This window comes from Pygocentrus nattereri, chromosome 11, assembly GCF_015220715.1.
Source record: "Pygocentrus nattereri isolate fPygNat1 chromosome 11, fPygNat1.pri, whole genome shotgun sequence".
Lineage (NCBI taxonomy): Eukaryota > Metazoa > Chordata > Actinopteri > Characiformes > Serrasalmidae > Pygocentrus > Pygocentrus nattereri.
Window position 1 is genome coordinate 2,445,403 of NC_051221.1, and position 12,471 is coordinate 2,457,873.

The 12,471-nt window shown below is 41.1% G+C and overlaps 1 gene segment (V, D, J or C); it reads left to right on the forward strand.

Annotated features, from left to right (window-relative positions):
- Positions 1-4,826: 4,826 nt before the first annotated feature.
- LOC119264376 lies at positions 4,827-5,326 on the forward strand (the record flags this gene model as incomplete). The annotated part of the segment is given in 2 exon segments: positions 4,827-4,883; positions 5,010-5,326. Coding segments are annotated over 2 exon segments (366 nt in total), but the record flags the coding sequence as incomplete, so codon positions are not given.
- Positions 5,327-12,471: the final 7,145 nt, after the last annotated feature.

Genomic DNA, 12,471 nt, shown 5'->3' on the forward strand with positions numbered 1-12,471 from the left:
ACATTACGATCCACTTTAGAAAATGTGGCCCCACTTAAAATAAAAAGAATAAGACAGAAAAAGCCCCGTGGTACAACGATAAAACCCGGACCTTAAAACAAACAGCTCGGAAATTAGAGCGGAAATGGCGTCAAACCAAACTGGAAGTGTTCCACACTGCCTGGAAGGACGGCCTTATATAGGATAGAAATGCTCTCACTGAAGCTCGCTCAGCATATCTGGCCTTGCTGATCGAGAATAATAAATAGAATCCTAGAGTTCTGTTTAATGTGATTTCCCAAATCACACAAAATCAGGCAGGTAATGAACCAGAAATCCCAGAAACTCTCACCAGTGAAGTTTTTATGGACTTCTTTAATAATAAAATTGATAATATTAGACAACAAATTCAACCCACAGTATTAAATCCAGCTTGGCCATCATCTGACTTGGCTGATATAGAACAAAACACAGCTGTAGAAAAGAGCCTGGAAACCTTTTACCCCCTCCCACAGCTGGAGCTAGAGAAGATTATCTCTTCTGCAAATTGCACAACCTGCACACTCGATGCAATTCCATCAAAATTACTTAAAGAAGTCCTGCCAGCCATTATAAACCCTATTTTAACTATAGTAAACCCATCCCTTAGTCTGGGCCATGTACCCAAAGCTTTTAAACTAGCAGTGATCAAACCTCTGATCAAGAAACCAAATCTTGATGTCGCCGTTTTGTCTAATTACAGGCCTGTTTCTAACTTACCGTTTATATCTAAGATCTTAGAAAAAGCTGTGGCCCAACAACTTAGTTCATATCTACATAAGAACCATATATATGAAAATCCAGTCTGGATTCAGGCCACACCACAGCACTGAGACGCTCTAGGTAAGATAACTAATGATCTTCTTCTTGCCTCTGATCAAGGCTACATATCTCTCTTAGTGCTACTTGACCTCAGCGCGGCTTTCGATACAATAGACCACAATATTCTCCTAGAAAGGTTAGAAAACATGGTTGGAGTCACAGGGACGGCCCTATCATGGGTCAGATCTTACCTATCAGAACATTATCAGTTCGTTAGGGTAAACAATTTATCTTCCAATTATTCAAAAGTGAGATTTGGAGTTCCGCAGGGCTCTATATTAGGACCTTTATTATTTACTCTATACATGTTACCGTTAGGCACAGTTATAAGTAACCATGGCGTAAACTTTCATTGTTATGCAGACGATACTCAATTGTACATATCAGCCAAGCCTGATGACCAATACAGGTTAAAGAAAATGGAGGACTGTGTAAAAGACGTGAAAGGCTGGATGTCACGCAACTTCCTCCTATTAAACAGTAACAAAACAGAGGTTCTCCTTCTGGGTCCAAAATTAGCAAGAAGTAAATCACCAGATTTAATCTTAAATCTCGCCGACTTTCCAGCCGCACCTGGATCAGCAGCTAAAAATCTCGGCGTTATAATAGATTCAGATTTATCACTCGATCAACACACAGGCGGCATCACTAGGACAGCTTTTCTACATCTTCACAACATCGCCAAGATCAGAAATGCCCTGTCCCTGCGTGATGCAGAAACACTAGTACACGCCTTTATTACTTCCAGGCTAGACTACTGTAACGCACTACTGTCAGGATGCACGAGCAGGAATTTAAACAAACTGCAACTAGTCCAAAACGCCGCAGCCAGGGTCCTCACTAAAACTAGAACATCTGATCATATCAGTCCAGCGCTATCATCACTTCATTGGCTACCTATTAAATTCCGTATTGATTATAAAATCCTTTTATTGACGTATAAAGCCCTACATGGTCTCGCTCCTGAGTACCTGCAAGACCTTATTTCTCATTATGAGCCATCACGACCACTCAGATCCCAGAGCACTGGCTTATTAATAGTCCCCAGAATTCCTAAGGCTGCAGCTGGGGAAGAGCTTTTTCTTATAAAGCCCCCAAACTCTGGAATGATCTTCCAGAAACTGTTCGGGACTCAGACACAGTCTCAATCTTTAAGACTAGGCTGAAAACTCACTTGTTCAGTTCAGCTTTTGGTAGCTAATGTTCCCCCTAGATAAAGGCAGCAGATCCAGGGGTCCATGGACACAGGGAATTATAGTAAACTGAGACGCTGGTGCTGTCGTCCCGCTGCTCGCACGCGGTCACTCAGGGTTGTGGACAGTGGAGCGGAGGGATGCCGAACTGTTTCAGAGTGCTGCCGTGTCTGTGTGTCCTTCTGGTTCTCTCCTTTTAGTTAAGCTGTCATAGTCAGATCTGCCGGAGTCGTTAGCCACACTCTGTAAATGTTTACATTCCCTGTTTATGTACAAACGGATAGAACAAAACTAATTCCCTCTCCCTGCTTTCTTTCCGAGTATACAATCACCCACATGTCCGGCTGGACACTGAAGGACGACTGACTGCCGAGCCCCCCTGCTACCCACTTCAGACCAGCTGCCCACGCCCCAACCACCTACCTCGGATGAGCTGCCCACCCTACGCTGATGTTTTCATAGACTCCTAGTTATTCATAATACCAATATAACTGCTGTTAATATTAATAATAAAATCACTTGTAGGTAGTTTGACCAGAGGAGGATGGGTCCCCCCTGGTGAGCCTGGTTCCTCCCAAGGTTTCTTCCTCAGTTCTGAGGGAGTTTTTTCTTGCCACTGTTGCCCCTGGCTTGCCCACCGGGGGGTTTCTGTACATTCTTAGAGTTCACTTGAAACTTTTTCTTTTCTGAAACTCTGTAAAGCTGCTTTGTGACAACATCCGTTGTAAAAAAGTGCTATACAAATAAATTTGATTTGATTTGATTTGAGGTGGAGGCTGCGTTTTGGAAATGGCCGGAAAACCTCGTCGCACCTGTTTACATAGAAGTCACTGGAGACGACTGATGACGTCTCTGGTGCTTGAAGGGTCGTCCCATTTCATAGGGGGAAGATTTCAACCACTAGCCCTTCTAACGCCGTCTCAAGAGGGAGGGTTACACTCAAAAACAAGGGGTAGGGGTAGAAATAAGAAATGGGACTGGGCCTTAATTAATAAAGTGTCCTGAAGGTATAAAACAGGTCTTACATACTTAATGTGTGAGTTCACTGAGACCTGAATAACACCAGTGTTTATGGAGTAGTGCAGGGTCATGAGGTCACAGATCAGCCTGATGTTTATTAGGTACAGGATTATCTCTCAACTGCAGCTCTAACACAGAGAATTCCTCTTTATTTGGTGATGCTGCCCTGTTTATGTACCACGTCTGTTCACTGTGAAAGCAGAGCGGCAGCCTTTCTAGTGACTGTAGTCCCGTCAGTGATAAGAGACCCGCTTCCCCGACAAGGAGGCGCTGTTGTATAAGTTAAACAGATGTTGGAGATGGTGGACTTGTAGTTAAAGCCTGTGATGAGTCTTAAACAGTAGTGTGGACTTCATTACTGCTTGAAGGGGAGGAGTTAATTCTCTAGACTCCTTAAACTGCTGTGCTGTTTATTCCACTCTAGTTTATTTCAGACCACACAAGCTAATGAATGGGTGGAGCTCTGAGCCGTGAGCTGCTGTGCTGTGGTGGAAAGTTCTCAGCTTGGAGAAATAAAGGCTTTGGAGCAGCATCAGTGGATCTCTCCTCTCACAGTCCTTTACCTGCCTGACAGTTCAGTAGTTTATTCTCAAAGGTTCCTCACACTGGTTCTCAGTTCCAGCCCTGAACGCTCTACAGTCCTCATACTTTTGTAGTCTTAGTCCAGCACACTGGACTAAACCCATGAAGGGCTTTAGAATTACCCGATGAGTTTAATGAGGGACGAGACACTACGACTACGAAGCAGCACTAAAGGAAGAAGTGAAACCAGCCCCCCACAGCCCACCCAGCTGAACACAATCAAGCAGTTTTAAGCAGTAAACAGTCAGACAGAGAGAGAGAGAGAGAGCGAGAGAGAGAGAAAGACAGAGAGAGAGAGAGAAAGACAGAGAAAGAGAGAGAGAGAGAGACAGAGAGAGAGAGAGAGCAGTGGGGTGGAACTCAGATCTGCATGAACAGGCCTGAGTCGTCCTCTTTCTCCCAGAATAGAGCAGCACTTTCACCAGATGTTCAGCTTCATTCAGCCAAACTCCCTCAAGATCAACACACAGCACTGCACTGAATCTCCAGCTGAACTCCCTCTCTAACAACACTGACCATCACCATTCATCACAGTAAAGAACTCAGACTGAACTCAAAAGAACTGGAAACTATGCAGCAGCACTAATGCATTCTAGCACTGGAGAACATTCACTGGTTCCTCTTTCCACAGTGGAACAACTAGAACTTTCCTAACTCCTAATCTAACTACCATCAGATGAAGTGTCATAGAAACAGTTCAAACCTCTCATTAAAACCTGTGAATGTCTTCATCCAGGAGATCCTCACTGACCTCAGACCAGCTGGTCATCATGATCTGCAGCTGATAATGAGGGGATTTAATGAATCTCCTGTTTAAATAGAATAAAAGTCTCTTTTCACAGTGAGTTTGGTTCCTCCACTGAAAGAGAACCACAGTGCTAAATTTCAGTGTAGTCATTGTACATAAACCTCCATCACTCCTCACTGTTCACCCTGAGCTCTTCTACACTCATCAACTATTGATGAGCTTTAGAAATGAACGTCTAGCACTGAATGAACAAAACTGAGCTGATACTCTTTAATCAGATCTAAATAATCAGACGTGTTTATTATGGAGGTGTTTGGTGAGTCCATTTCCATAGAGGCTCCACTTTGCATGATCAGCCCACGCTTCAGTGCTCTGCTAGTGTTTATAGTCCTGTGAGTTTAACACTTCATGACTGAGAGCTGCTGCCCCACAAACTTCACCCACAGCAACCATGACTTTGGTCTCCATCTTCATCTGGACGCTCACCCTCTGGACTCAAGGTGACTCGCTCATTTGCCTTTGTGTAAATTAATTTCTGTCCTGTTTGATGTACATTTTGTTGTATTTTACGTTTCATACAATATTTCTTTTAATGTTTTCATCGTTTTTTTCTTTTAATTTCTCAGGATCCAGTGGTCAGGTGACCGTGACTCAGACTCCTGCAGTGAAAACTGTTTCTCCAGGAGACTCAGTTACCATCAGCTGTAGAACCAGCACTGCAGTATATAACAATAACTATCTAGCCTGGTATCAGCAGAAACCTGGAGAAGCTCCTAAACTCCTGATCTACTACGCTACCAGTAGACAGTCAGGTATTCCAGCTCGTTTCAGTGGCAGTGGATCTGGATCTGACTTCACTCTGACCATCAGTAATGTCCAGACTGAAGATGCAGGAGATTATTACTGTCAGAGTTTTCATTATATCAGTAGCACAGACCTGTTCCCACAGTGTTTAGTAGCTGTACAAAAACCCCCCTCAGTCCAGCTGCACAGAGACTTCACTCTCACACTCATCAGTTTTTAGTAGGAGATCATATTCAGAGGTGAGTTCACTGTAAAACATAGTTTATTTTCTATAATCAATACTTTATATGATGCATTTATTCATTCAAGTTATTTATTGAGTAAAGCCAGTTCAGTTCAGCAAAAATTCAGGCTCTTCAATAATATTCAGATTTAGCCATTAAGTTCAGATCTTTACTGAAGTGTCTGTAAAACTTAAACACAGACAGTAAAAACATGTAAACTATGTCTGTTATAAGCTTTGAAGATCAAGGTTTAATTTAATTAGAGCTGTTATAAAATCTTCATGTGCAGCTCCGTTAGCTTAGCGCTAACATTACATTACAAACCCCTTAGAGGTGCTGATCTCACAACCTAGACCTTTTCATGTGATTTAATCCAAATTAATCCTGTCCACTCAGCATTTAACATCTACAGCAGATCACTGTTCCTGTTATTTATTTATTTATGATGGAGTTTTGACATTAATGACCTGAACTGGAGGTCCAGCTCTGAAACTCACAGTTCAGGACTGAGTTCTATAGAGAAACTCAGAGCTTGAGTAGATTTTAGATCTGATACTTTTTTACTCCAGTTGTACTTTTACTGCTACTTCAGTCATGATTTCACTGAAGTATCAACACTTTCACTGGAGTCTGATTTGAAGCTGCTCTTTCTCTCTCAACACCTTTCACACTACACGACTTACACTGTTGTTCTGTGTTCCTACAGTGCAGAACTTCCCAAGAGTCTAACTGGACCTGATGGACACAGTGGTCAGCAGCAGTTGGTGTGCTGTGAGACAGAGCGACCCACCATGGAGTCTGACAGGCAGACTGACCAGCAGGGGGAGCCACAGCCCACCTCAGCCCCTCCCAGCAGCCTCCTGGAGCTCCACCCTCCCACACTGATCAATAAAACTCCCACTACTGATCCTGGAGTGTGGAGCTGGGAGGCGTGCAGGAATGCTGCTGTGGGTTTTCTCACTGGCCATGTTCCTGCTGCACCATTACTCTCTGTACACTGTGATAAAGAGCCCAGGAGAATCAGCTGGAGCTTCATTCCCCACTGCACTTATTACACTGTTTATACTCCCATTACTTCCCTCAGAAGAACCTCACTACATGGTCTTCTACAGGACCATCACAATCCATATCTTGAAGCTGTTTATAGTGGATTTTGAAGTAGGCTTTGGATCCTTGTTGTTTCAGACACCAGCCGCTTTTCTAGTTTCTTTACTAACTGGGTCACATTTGTTTCCAGACTTTATTGGTATTTACCCTGTAGAACTTCTGTCAGGAGCAACAGTAGCACCTCCTGCTGTTACGATGTCAACACAGATCAGACGCTCGCAGATAAAAGAACAACGTTGTTTGCTTAAGGTTTTGATGGATGTACAGAGGGCATAGTCAGAACAGGCGAGGGTCAGAAGCAGTGAGCAAGAAAACCAAAACAAACAGGACATCCAGAGAGTAGCCAAAAATCAGTACGAGTTCAAAAACCAACATCTCACACAAGATCCAGCGTACAAACCAGCAAGGGCAGGTCAGACATACAAAAAACAGGCCATACATGAAATAACTTGGAAACAGAGAACTCTCAGTGGACAAAGAAAAAGGTTGGCAATACTTCACAAAGTTCTACGCTAAAGCCCGGATTTATATACTGACTAACGAGCTGTAATAAAAACAGGTGTGATGGTTTAGAGTTCCAGTGAGGCTGAACGCTGAAGTGAATGTTCACTGGTTGATGGCTTTAGAGTAGGAGTCACTTGGTCTCCCACTGATTCATGGGAGTTGGAGTCCTCTGGGCCGTTCAAGGACTCAAGTGATCTGAGTAAAAAGGAACAGGTGGGGGAGGCGTCTTCACCAGAAGGCTTGACACCTGCCCTGACTCAAAGCTTCTAGTCCTTGACTTCTTTCCATTCCTGACCTTCTGTCTGTCTTGTTTCTGCCTGTGTTGAACATTTTTGATCCCCTTCATTTCTTCATACATGTGACCAAAAAAATATGATCAGATTATTTCAAACAAATAGTTTCTGTAAGTGTTGATCAGCCCAACACATTGACTTGGAGGGATCTTGGCCTGTTCCTCCAGAACTGTTTCAACTGTACTTTGTTGGTATGAATGCCACAGATCAGGTTCTGCCTCAATATTTCCATTGGATTAAGGTCTGGACTTTGACCAAGTCGTTCCAACATTTCTTCTGCATCAGTCGTTCTTTATAGACTAACTGGTGTTTTTAGGGTCATTGTCTTTCTGCAGGACCACCTTCTGTTGAGGTTCAGTTCATGGATTAATGTCCTAACATTCTCCTATAAAACTTACTGATACATTCCGGAATTCATAGCTCCATTAAATGATGGCAAGCTGTCCTGGTCTAATACCAGCAAACTGCCCCAAACTGTGATACTCCCACCACCATGTTTCTAAGTTCAGTCATGGTTCTTATGCTGGAAGTGTTCGGTTTTATTAAATATTATTTCTTGTTTGAGCCACAAAGATCCATTTTCCATCCACATGTCATTATTTCAGTCATCTTCTGGCTCATCCAGGTTGTCTTCAGGAATCTTTATACAGGCAGAAATGTTCTTCTTGGAGAGTAATGGCTTTCTCCATCCTATCATTCCATACATACTCTTCCTCTTCAGTGTTTGCTTGATGATGGACTCATGAACTCTGACATTACGCAGTGTAAGAGGGCCTGCAGGTTCTCAGACATATCCTGAGATTCTTCGTGATCTACCAGAATATTATGTATCTTAGTCATGGAGTCATTTTCTGTTGGATCACCACTCCAGTGAAGGATAACAGTGGTGTTGAATTGGTCTGACAGTGGATCTGTGAAAACAAACTCATCAGAAAATGTTTTGAACTTCTTCCTGTCTAATCAACACTGACATGTTTTTCTGAGATCCTCAGAAATCTCTTTTGGCTGAGACATGGCATACACTGTTCTTTTAAATAGAGTAGAGACATTCACACTCAAACCTGATTGTCCAATTGATTGAACCTCCTGACCATATCCAACAAAATCCTGACCTGACATTCATAGAGCATGTTAAAGGGTCATTTGAGTAAATCACCATGTCCATGATTTGGCCATCTCTTTGTAGATGAATCACAGGTATCCTAGCTACAGTTTCGAGTCTATGGGCCTCATTCACCCATGAGTTTTTTCTGAAATTTGTTCTTGATGAAGGTTCTAAGAGAAAGTCTCAGATTCATGACATGATCTTAAAGCCCAGAACTGTTCTCACCTCTGTGCTCTTGAGTGTGTGCAGATTCTGTTCTCACCAAAGAGCAAATCCCAAATAAAACACTGGTGGGTGATAGAATCTTCATTAAAACTATGTAAGTGGGTTTAAGAAGAAATTTCTACCTAAGAACGTTTGGTGAATGAGGCCCATTGAGATCAACTAAGAGGATGACCTTGAGGGTGAGACTGAAGTTTAAGGTCAAGGCCTTTCAAACCAGATCTTTGCTTGGAATAATATGTCTAGCTTTGTTCCCTTTAAGTTAAAGAACCTGGATTAAGCAGATTTGAAGTATTAGTAAAATCCACAGCCTCAGTTCTAAGAATTCTTCTGATTAGTGCAGCATAGCGTTACTAAAATATGTCTGTACGTGGACTGATGCGATTTTCTCCATCCATTTTTTGAAGTCCTACCAAATATTTCTGCTACTTCGGTGAACTTGGTGTTGACTGTTTTTTTTCAAGATTTTTTGGATTTTGTTCTCATAGATTATATTCAAGGATTCACCAACAGTGCTGGTCAGTTCCAGTCTTGGAGACTGAACACTCGACATATTACTGTATTCTCACTCTAACACACCGAACTGACCTGATGCAGAGCTTAATGATCCCCTGATGGGTTTAAAAAGGTCTGAAACCCTAAGACCACAACACACCCACAGTTATCAGCACTAAAGGAAGAAGTGAAACCAGCCCCCCACAGCCCACCCAGCTGAACTCAAACAAGCAGTTTTAAGCAGTAAACAGTCAGACAGAGAGAGAGAGAGAGAGAGACAGAGAGACAGAGAGAGAGAGAGAGAGAGAGAGAGAGAGAGAGCAGTGGGGTGGAACTCAGATCTGCATGAACAGGCCTGAGTCGTCCTCTTTGTCCCAGAATAGAGCAGCACTTTCACCAGATGTTCAGCTTCATTCAGCCAAACTCCCTCAAGATCAACACACAGCACTGCACTGAATCTCCAGCTGAACTCCCTCTCTAACCACACTGACCATCACCATTGCATAGACCTACTGCATATACACACATGAATATGAGTTCAGACCTACTGCATATACACACACGAATATGAATTCAGACCGACTGCATATACACACACGAATATGAATTCAGACCGACTGCATATACACACATGAATATGAATTCAGACCTACTGCATATTCACACATGAATATGAATTCAGACCTACTGCATATACACACATGAATATGAGTTCAGACCTACTGCATATACACACATGAATATGAATTCAGACCGACTGCATATACACACACGAATATGAATTCAGACCGACTGCATATACACACATAAATATGAATTCAGACCTACTGCATATACACACATAAATATGAGTTCAGACCTACTGCATATACACACATGAATATGAATTCAGACCTACTGCATATACACACATGAATATGAGTTCAGACCTACTGCATATACACACATGAATATGAATTCAGACCTACTGCATATACACACATAAATATGAGTTCAGACCTACTGCATATACACACACGAATATGAATTCAGACCGACTGCATATACACACACACGAATATGAATTCAGACCGACTGCATACACACACACGAATATGAATTCAGACCGACTGCATATACACACATAAATATGAATTCAGACCGACTGCATATACACACATGAATATGAATTCAGACCTACTGCATATTCACACATGAATATGAATTCAGACCTACTGCATATACACACATGAATATGAGTTCAGACCTACTGCATATACACACATGAATATGAATTCAGACCTACTGCATATACACACATGAATATGAATTCAGACCTACTGCATATACACACATAAATATGAATTCAGACCTACTGCATATACACACATGAATATGAGTTCAGACCTACTGCATATACACACATGAATATGAGTTCAGACCTACTGCATATACACACATAAATATGAATTCAGACCTACTGCATATACACACATAAATATGAGTTCAGACCTACTGAATATACACACATGAATATGAATTCAGACCGACTGCATATACACACATGAATATGAGTTCAGACCTACTGCATATACACACATGAATATGAATTCAGACCTACTGCATATACACACATGAATATGAATTCAGACCTACTGCATATACACACATGAATATGAATTCAGACCTACTGCATATACACACATAAATATGAGTTCAGACCTACTGCATATACACACATGAATATGAATTCAGACCTACTGCATATACACACATGAATATGAGTTCAGACCTACTGCATATACACACATGAATATGAATTCAGACCGACTGCATATACACACATAAATATGAATTCAGACCTACTGCATATACACACATGAATATGAATTCAGACCTACTGCATATACACACATAAATATGAATTCAGACCTACTGCATATACACACATAAATATGAGTTCAGACCTACTGCATATACACACATGAATATGAATTCAGACCTACTGCATATACACACATGTATATGAGTTCAGACCTACTGCATATACACACATAAATATGAATTCAGACCTACTGCATATACACACCTGAATATGAATTCAGACCTACTGCATATACACACATGAATATGAATTCAGACCTACTGCATATACACACACATAAATATGAATTCAGACCTACTGCATATACACACATGAATATGAATTCAGACCTACTGCATATACACACATAAATATGAATTCAGACCTACTGCATATACACACCTGAATATGAATTCAGACCTACTGCATATACACACATGAATATGAATTCAGACCTACTGCATATACACACACATAAATATGAATTCAGACCTACTGAATATACACACATGAATATGAATTCAGACCGACTGCATATACACACATGAATATGAGTTCAGACCTACTGCATATACACACATAAATATGAATTCAGACCTACTGCATATACACACATGAATATGAGTTCAGACCTACTGCATATACACACATAAATATGAATTCAGACCTACTGCATATACACACATAAATATGAATTCAGACCTACTGCATATACACACATGAATATGAATTCAGACCTACTGCATATACACACATAAATATGAATTCAGACCTACTGCATATACACACATGAATATGAATTCAGACCTACTGCATATACACACATGAATATGAATTCAGACCTACTGCATATACACACATAAATATGAGTTCAGACCTACTGCATATACACACATGAATATGAGTTCAGACCTACTGCATATACACACATGAATATGAGTTCAGACCTACTGCATATACACACATGAATATGAATTCAGACCTACTGCATATACACACATAAATATGAATTCAGACCTACTGCATATACACACATGAATATGAGTTCAGACCTACTGCATATACACACATAAATATGAATTCAGACCTACTGCATATACACACATGAATATGAATTCAGACCTACTGCATATACACACATGAATATGAATTCAGACCTACTGCATATACACACATAAATATGAATTCAGACCGACTGCATATACACACATGAATATGAATTCAGACCTACTGCATATACACACATAAATATGAATTCAGACCTACTGCATATACACACCTGAATATGAATTCAGACCTACTGCATATACACACATGAATATGAATTCAGACCAACTGCATATACACACATGAATATGAGTTCAGACCTACTGCATATACACACATGAATATGAGTTCAGACCTACTGCATATACACACATAAATATGAATTCAGACCTACTGCATATTCACACATGAATATGAATTCAGACCTACTGCATATACACACAT